Source organism: Tricharina praecox (assembly GCF_024521635.1).
Source record: "Tricharina praecox strain CBS 144465 chromosome Unknown BZA05scaffold_8, whole genome shotgun sequence".
In the NCBI taxonomy this organism is placed as follows: domain Eukaryota; kingdom Fungi; phylum Ascomycota; class Pezizomycetes; order Pezizales; family Pyronemataceae; genus Tricharina; species Tricharina praecox.
This window is the reverse complement of record NW_026250410.1, coordinates 955,931-963,499: the sequence shown is the minus strand read 5'-3', so window position 1 is coordinate 963,499 and position 7,569 is coordinate 955,931. Positions and strand designations below refer to the sequence as shown.

The 7,569-nt window shown below is 56.8% G+C and overlaps 5 protein-coding genes across 5 annotated transcripts; 3 read left to right on the top strand and 2 right to left on the bottom strand.

The window, feature by feature from the left end:
• The first annotated feature begins 587 nt into the window (after positions 1 to 587).
• BZA05DRAFT_394061 (mitochondrial carrier domain-containing protein) lies at positions 588 to 2,930 on the top strand. The gene is made up of 4 exons (XM_051483294.1): positions 588 to 1,277; positions 1,369 to 1,621; positions 1,678 to 1,885; positions 1,947 to 2,930. Exons 1-4 carry the CDS (start codon positions 765 to 767, stop codon positions 2,434 to 2,436), a joined length of 1,464 nt encoding a protein of 487 aa, XP_051340890.1. The 5' UTR covers positions 588 to 764; the 3' UTR covers positions 2,437 to 2,930.
• On the top strand, positions 2,635 to 3,583 carry BZA05DRAFT_264149 (uncharacterized protein). Its single transcript, XM_051480163.1, has one exon. It carries the CDS (start codon positions 2,833 to 2,835, stop codon positions 3,457 to 3,459), a length of 627 nt encoding a protein of 208 aa, XP_051340889.1. The 5' UTR covers positions 2,635 to 2,832; the 3' UTR covers positions 3,460 to 3,583.
• BZA05DRAFT_264164 (methionyl-tRNA synthetase-like protein) lies at positions 3,504 to 5,543 on the bottom strand. Its single transcript, XM_051480164.1, has 3 exons — positions 5,212 to 5,543; positions 3,623 to 5,148; positions 3,504 to 3,548 (listed from the first exon to the last, which is right to left on the bottom strand). Exons 1-2 carry the CDS (start codon positions 5,393 to 5,395, stop codon positions 3,623 to 3,625), a joined length of 1,710 nt encoding a protein of 569 aa, XP_051340888.1. The 5' UTR covers positions 5,396 to 5,543; the 3' UTR covers positions 3,504 to 3,548.
• Positions 5,544 to 5,626: 83 nt separating this feature from the next.
• BZA05DRAFT_425067 (Rrp15p-domain-containing protein) lies at positions 5,627 to 6,488 on the top strand (the record flags this gene model as incomplete). Its single annotated transcript, XM_051485941.1, has 2 exons — positions 5,627 to 6,374; positions 6,436 to 6,488. 2 exons carry the CDS (start codon positions 5,627 to 5,629, stop codon positions 6,486 to 6,488), a joined length of 801 nt encoding a protein of 266 aa, XP_051340887.1.
• A 243-nt stretch (positions 6,489 to 6,731) lies between these two features.
• Positions 6,732 to 7,447, bottom strand: BZA05DRAFT_335505 (2Fe-2S iron-sulfur cluster binding domain-containing protein; the record flags this gene model as incomplete). The annotated part of the gene is made up of 4 exons (XM_051480771.1): positions 6,732 to 6,840; positions 6,925 to 7,057; positions 7,114 to 7,220; positions 7,281 to 7,447. 4 exons carry the CDS (start codon positions 7,445 to 7,447, stop codon positions 6,732 to 6,734), a joined length of 516 nt encoding a protein of 171 aa, XP_051340886.1.
• Between the last annotated feature and the right edge of the window lie 122 nt (positions 7,448 to 7,569).

The following is a 7,569-nucleotide window of genomic DNA, read 5'->3' as shown; positions in this document are numbered from 1 at the left end:
TGGGCATCTCGATCCTTTTCTTGAAGCTTCGAGGATAAAAGGTGGTTTAGCGGCTACTATAGCCAATGGGTTGGCCAATGGGTTTATATCTCCTGAGACCGCGAGACCGCGGGATCGAGTCGATAGGTACTATACTATCTCTACGGTAGAGTGAACCCATCACTGCGGGGTCGGGGAGCAGCTTCAGCAGCAGTGTCGATTCCAATTCTAATCTGCTGACGAGCGGCATGAGGCGGATGAATAGTGGTTGAGCGGGGGCCTGGGCGGGGGGCGCGCGGCGACGCAACGTGGAGAGGCCTCAAAGGCGTAGTTACCGGTGCTGAAAAACACTCCACGTCACTCGAACTTGGCTCGACGAAGTTTAGTTGCGGGGTCTTTCGCTGCTGCTGCCTCGCTGTCATTTGCTGGGGGAGGTGGGCCGTTACTTTAATAGATGGGCTGGGTGCGTGGATTGGATTGGATTGGATTGGATTGGGTTGCGGAACTGGGAGAGGGGGGTGTGAGTTGTTCACGAGTGACAGACATGTGAAGATAAGCTTTGTTATAGTAGTTACCCGGAACGGAACTCCTGGCCCCCCATGGCGGGGGGTGTACACAGCACACACACCACACACGACATAAGCCTTAGAAGGGCAATTATTTCCCACTTTTTTTTTTCTCCTTCCCGCTTGTGAGCGAGTTGAAAGGATATTCCACCCCCACCCCTACATACGCCCTCGACTACGGCCCACGAACGACTACGGTACGACAGACAGCTAGCAATCATGGCCTCCTTCAACAACCACCAGAACCATCACCACCACCACTACGCCCACAGTCCGAATCCGCTAAGACCGTACTACGTACCGACGACGCCGAGCCCGTTCGAAGCCGCCGTTCCCACGTCCTCCTCGTCGGCCATCCCCGTATCATCCTCCTCCCTGCTGCCAAAGAATGGCGGGGCGCCAAGTAGCTTCACGATCCTCCAGGACTTCCAGGATTACTCGGCCGACTACCTCGACAGCCCGTCGTCGACCGGCGAGGCCATGCGAAACTTCCTCGAGCAGGCCGTGCTGAAGTACACCAGCATCCTGATCAGCCAGCCGTTCGAGGTGGCAAAAACAGTCCTGCAGTGCCAGTACGTGCCCAAGAAGGAGGGCAAGGGGAAGCATCAGCATCATCATCCGCGTGGGGCGTCGGCGACTGCGGAGGAGGAGGGCCACGAGTCGGATGCGGACGAGGAGAAGAGTGCCGAGGGGGAGGAAAGTGATAATCCGTGGACTACGTTCGAAGAAGAGGTGTGTGCATGTGTGTGTGTGTGTGATCAATCGATCGATTGATCATGGGCCTGCGTGTTCCCGGGAGACTGATTGGATGAAATTTCTCAAGGAAGCGGAGGATTCAGACGACGAGCCAAAGTACTTTGCCTCGACCGATTCCGCCGATGATTCGCCAAAAGTCGGGCCGTCGAAGGTGCTGGCTACCGGCCCGAAGAAGACGACGGATAGAGCCGGCTACGTGATCGAGGAGAAGGAGACTGCCCCAAGACCGGACTATCAGATCCGGAAGTGCAGCAGCAGTGCCGTCAACGATGCTCTCAAAGCTCTATGGGCTAAGGAGGGCGCTTGGGGTGTCTGGAAAGGTATTTCCGCTGGCCCCTCTGTGATGCCATAGAGGAATTAAACTCACACGCGACAGGCACGAATGCTACATTCATCCACTCTTTCCTGGTGTCGACAATGGAGGCGTGGTCCACATCGTTATTATCGGCAGTCTTATCGCTGCCGGACCCGGGTGTCACCGAGATTGCCGATTCTACGCACCCACTGGCGTCGCTCGGAGTTGCAATTGCCGCATCAGCACTCACTGCACTGCTGCTTGCCCCGCTGGATCTGATCCGCACAAAGTAGGATTCTCCCTCACCCCAAAATTGAGAAGCGGGCATCTGATCTAACAATTTCTTTCAGACTAATCCTTACTCCCCGCTCCTCAAAACCGCGAAATCTCCTCCCATCGCTTCGCGCACTGCCGAGCTACTTCATCCCCACCAGCCTAATCCTCCCGACGACCCTCCATGCCATCCTGCCATCACTAATCAATCTCGGCACCCCGTACTTTCTCAAAGCGAAACTCAACCTGGACCCGCTTCTCACCCCCGCCTCCTACAACATCCTGACCTTCTTCGCCAACAGCGTCGAGCTCTCGGTCCGCCTTCCCCTCGAGACGGTCCTCCGCCGCGCCCAAATCGCCGAGGCAAAACCGGAACGAACAATCGTGCCCGTGGGCCGCTACGCCGGCGTCGTCGGCACCGCGTGGGTCCTCATGAAGGAGGAGGAGCGCGGGAAGTGGGGCATCGAGGGGCTCTACCGCGGATGGCGCGTGGGTGCTTGGAGCAATGCGGGCGTGCTGGGACTTGGACTGCTGGGTGTCCAGGGTGGTGCTAAGCACGAGTTCTGATTGGTGAAAGCAAGCGGTGTGGCGCGGTGTGGCCTTTTCCCTTCCTTCCTTCCTTCCTTCCTTCCTTCCTGTTTGGAGGCATGGTATTTCGGCATTGTTCTATTCTATTTCTATTTCTACTTTTCTTTTTCTTTTCTCCGATGGGGGTTTTCTTTACTTTACTGTTTAAAGGGAAGCGTTTGCGTGCTTATTCTTTTATTTCTTTTTGGAGTTTTTTGTCTTTGTTGGTTGGTCGGTTTGCATTGGTCGGTGAAGGGTGAAGGGTGAGGGGGGAAAGGAAGGAAGGAAGGGGGTGGAATAACCCACTTATTTTACTACACCTTCTACCTACTCACCTAGCTTAGAAGGTATAGACAGTGTGTGGGCCAGTGTGGGCCAGTTGATGACAGTTACGATATGATCTCCGCTTTTCTTTTTTTTTTTGGCTTGGTTTTCTGGTACATACACATTCGGCCTTTCTTTGGCGGGTTGGCGGATTGTGATAGACGGGAGGGGAGGGTGGTGGATGGGAGGTGGTGGATGGGAGGTGGTGGATTGGAATTGGGGGATGATGGAGATGGGAGGGGATTGGTGGAGAGTACATATTCTCATACACACATAACAAACAAATCTCTTGCTCGTTTGCTATCAGGTGGGAAGGAGGAGGATGAGGAGGAGGAGGAAGAAGAAGAGTTGCAATTACGCCGCTATGATACATTCCCAACCCGTCCGTCCAACCAATCCAAAATCAACCCAGTAATCATACACCCTCGCCCTACTCTTTGCTCTTGTTCTCATCCTTCTCCCTCTCCTGCAGCATCTTCCCCTCCCTCTCCATCCTCTCCCACTTCTCACGCTGCCTCTCCTGGCCCTCCCTCCGCGACCTCACTCTCTCCATATTCTCCTTCCACTTCCTCGTCTTCTCGAGCTTCTTGGCCCACATCTTGGGCACCGTCTGCACCTTCCGCAGCAGCGGCGGCACCTTCAACGTCTCCTCGTCCAGATCTTTCCCCTGCTCGTCGCGTATCGTCCCGCCGAACTTGAGCACCCGCTGCTGCACGTTGCTCAGCGCCTTCCACTCGACGAAGCGGAAGTTCGGGTCCTTCTCCGTGCGGCGGAGGATCAGCTGCCAGCTGGAGAGTACACGAAATTGGTGGTTAGTGCTGCGGTGTCGTGGGGGAGGGGAAGGTGGGGGTAGGGGACGGACCTACTCGCTCAGCGGCGGAAAAATCAACCCCTTCTTCCCCTTCGTGCCGACGCCGTAGGAGTCGTCTTTTCCGTAAGCGGCGAAGTCGAAGGACCTCTTCTCGGGGGCGACGTTAAGCTGATCGAGCACGGCCTTTGCCTTGTCGGGCATGAAGGGCTGGAGCATGATGCCAGCCACGCGCACGCACTCGGCACTCAGGAAGATGACCATGTTCTGCTCAGACTTCTGCTCCGGTTTGCGGAGCGACCACGGCGCAGAGTGCTGGATGTACTTGTTCGTTTCGTGGATGATCGACATGATGGTTTTTACTGCGGTGGGGACGTCGAGCGCAGCCATTTGCTCGGCGACATCGATCGCGGTGGTGGTGGGGAGCGCTTTCATCAGCTGGTCGCGTGTGGAGAGCGTCCACACGTCGGTGAATGCCTCGGCGCGCGCGAGGTCCAGGTCGAAGTTGACGCCGCAGACTCGGTTGGTCAGGTTGCCCAGGCCAAATTGGAGTTCGTGACGGTAGCGCTCAACGATATGCTCGTTTGAATAATCGCCGTCGTCGTGGATCCCGCCATCGCGTGCCATGTAAAAACGCATCGAGTCTACGCCGTAGCGCTGGATGGCGTAGAACGGGTTCACAACATTGCCGTCGGATTTGGACATCTTCTTACGGTTCATCGTCCAGTGCGCGTGCGTGAGCACCTGCTTTGGCGGCGGAATGTCGAGCGCAAGAAGAAACGCCGGCCAGTATATTGCGTGAAACTTCACGATGTCCTTGCCCACGACGTGGAGATCCGCCGGCCACCCACCACTCCGCTCCTGGCCGGGGGTCCATGGGTATCCCGATGCCGTGATGTAGTTCACCAATGCGTCCAGCCAGACATAGATCGTCTGGGTGTCATCGTTCGGTACGGGAATACCCCACGTAAGTCTGTCCCTTGGTCTGGACACAGACAGATCATCGAGTCCAGCCTCCACCGCCGCAACGACATCCGCATACCTTGCGGCCGGCACAACAAACTCTGGATTCGCCTTGTAAAACTCCAACAACTTCTCCTTCATCGCTGACAGTCGGAAGTGGTAATTCGTCTCGCTGGTCCACTCGACGACCCTTCCGGTCTCCTTAGAAAGGACGATCTTCCTTCCCGTCGCCGGATCCAGGGTATGCTCCACCCCGCCCTCCGTATAAAACGTCTCATCGCCGACACTATACCACCCCTCATGCTTCCCGGCATAGATATAGTCCCTCTGCAGCAGCATCTGCCAAAAATACTGGACCGCATCGTGATGCTCCTTATCCGTCGTCCTGATGAACGTGTCCCACGAGCACTGGGAAAGGTTCGCCAGCGACTTGAAGCTGTTCGCGCCCGTGTTGCAGAATGTCCGTGGGTCCATGTCGGCGGCTGCCGCCGCCTGCTGGATCTTCATGCCGTGCTCGTCCGTGCCGGTGCACATCTTGGCGGGGCGGCCGTGGAGCTGCTGCCAGCGCTTCAGGACGTCGGTGAGGACCATGGTGTAGAGGTGGCCGACATGGGGGGCTGTAATGTAATCAATGCATCAGTCCGCAATCCCCAACCCTACAGAGACACGGGAATACCAACCCGCGTTAACGTAGAATATCGGCGTGGTGATGTAGTACGGCTTCTCCCCTGCCGGTACTGTCGGAGGTGTCTGTGCCGCCGCCGCAGTGGAGGTGGCGGTGGAATAGCGATTGACCGAGAACAGTCTCGGCGAGCACGCTGGCCGTATCCGCAGCTGGCGTATCAACAACGAAGGCCGCATCATTGTTTCCGGTTGCTGTAAAGATCGTTTGGCGGGGTGGGGGGCGTCACGGATGTGGGGTGAGAATTGAGTTATCTAACACTTGGAGCGTGCGGTAACTACCGTACATGGGCTGCAGGGTTAACTAGAGGTGACACAACGCCAAAGAAAGATCTGAACTTTCTCACCGACGAACGAATTCCACTACGAAGAAGTAGTTACCACCACCGCGACCCACACACGACACACTACACAATGCCACCCCACGCACGCGCCCAGAAGAAGCGGAAGACCAGCGGTGGAGCCGCCGCCGCCGCGCAACTCAGCGAGCCCGCCCGCGCCGCACCCTCACCTAAACCCAAACCTGCACCCAAACCCGCCGCCGCAGCAGCCGCCAAGGAGACCTCCGAGCCCATCAAGCCCTCGAAGCCCGCCAACGACGACGATTCAGACAAATACGCCTCTGCCGAGTCGTCATCCGAAGATGAGTTCGATGAGGACGAGGACGAGGAGGGGGACGAGTTCTCGCTCGACGGCTCTGGCTCCGACAGCGACGACTCGATCAGCTCGCTGGTAGCGTCGCAGAACCTGCAGACGAAGAAGAAGCGCAAGCGCAACGACCCGTTGGCGTTCAGCACGTCGATGTCGAAGATCCTCGGGTCGCACCTGACAACCGCGGCGCGGAAAGACCCTGTGCTTGTGCGCGCGAAGCAGACCGCCGATCACGTCGACGAGGGGAAGATCGAGGCGAAGGCGAGGAGGGTGCTCAAGGATGAGATTAGGAAGGAGAAGGAGAAGGGCCGTGTCAGAGACCTGGTGCCCAGGGATGACGATGAGGCCGCCGGAAAGGCACTTGAGAAGGAGAAGGTCCTTAGGTCCATTGCCAGGAGTGGTGTGGCTAAGCTGTATAATGCCGTCAGGGCCGCGCAGATCAAGGGCGAGGAGGCGGCGAAGGGCGTGAGGAAGGAGGGCATTGTGGGGATGGATAATAGGGAGGCAAAAGGTGAGCTCTTCTTCTTTCTCCATGCCTTAAAGCGGCCTGGAATACTGACGGAACATTGTAGTCACGGAGATGTCAAAACAAGGTTTCCTGGATCTCATCCAGGCCTCGAAATAAGGCTGCGGCTGCGGCGAGTAATGACTGTTGGGATGATTCTTTTTGTTTCCTTTTTGTACATTATAAAAGTTTCCCGGCGCTCCTTTTGTTGTTGTCTATCGAACACAAAAACCTGGCGAAATCTCATCAATCGTACAATGATCCCAGTGACCACACGTAGAGTTATTTTACATGGTTCCCGCATAGATATCAGCCTGCTCCATCACCACCACCGTCGTCGTCTCGCCTGCACGACAGTGCTCTCTACTTCTTTGAGAAATCGCTGCTCTGCAGATTTCTGGTCATGCTCGGCAGCCGTACGGTCAGTCCATCCAGGTCTTTGCTCATAAGCACCTGACACCCGAGACGTGACCTGCACACAACACCACCCGTGTCAGCTCCCATTCCATTCAAATCCCTACCGGCCCGTCATCGTCATCTGATCTGGATAACTCACGTCTCCGTCAACCCAAATGCGAGGTCCAGCATATCGTTCTCGTCATCGCTCGGTTCCGGAATTCGATCGTACATCTCGTCGCCCTCAACGATGATGTGGCACGTTGAGCAGGCGGCCGATCCGCCGCAGGCACCTACCCGGAGTCGATAAGTACTCTGTGTATTCCTCCTGGAAAAATGCGCTACTCACCCTCCATCTCCAAATCGTTCGCCTGTGCAATGTCTAGCAGGTTGTCGCCCGTGGCGACCTGGAAGGTGTGCGAGGTGCCGTCCTTGTCGAGGAAGGTTATGTTGAGTCTAGTTATCGCCATATCAGTATCTTCGCATGTAGAGAAATATTGGTGGGAGGGTACTGACTCCTCTCCGGGAGCTGGCGGGGTGAGCTCATTGTGAGCGCGCACTGCGGAGACTGTGAAGTTCCTTAACGGCGCGGGGGCAATCCGGGGGGCGACTCGGACTCGTGGTACGGGAGTGGGTAGCGCGCGGAGGCGGAGGAGCGACTTGCTGAGGCGCGCGAATGACATAGTCATAGTCGTGGTTGATTGCTCGTAGTGGTGGGGGGAGATGGCGGTGGCGTGGCGGGGCGGGCGGATGTGGGATTGGACGTGGGACGTGGGAAATTTATTTTAATCAGATTCGGATCGGA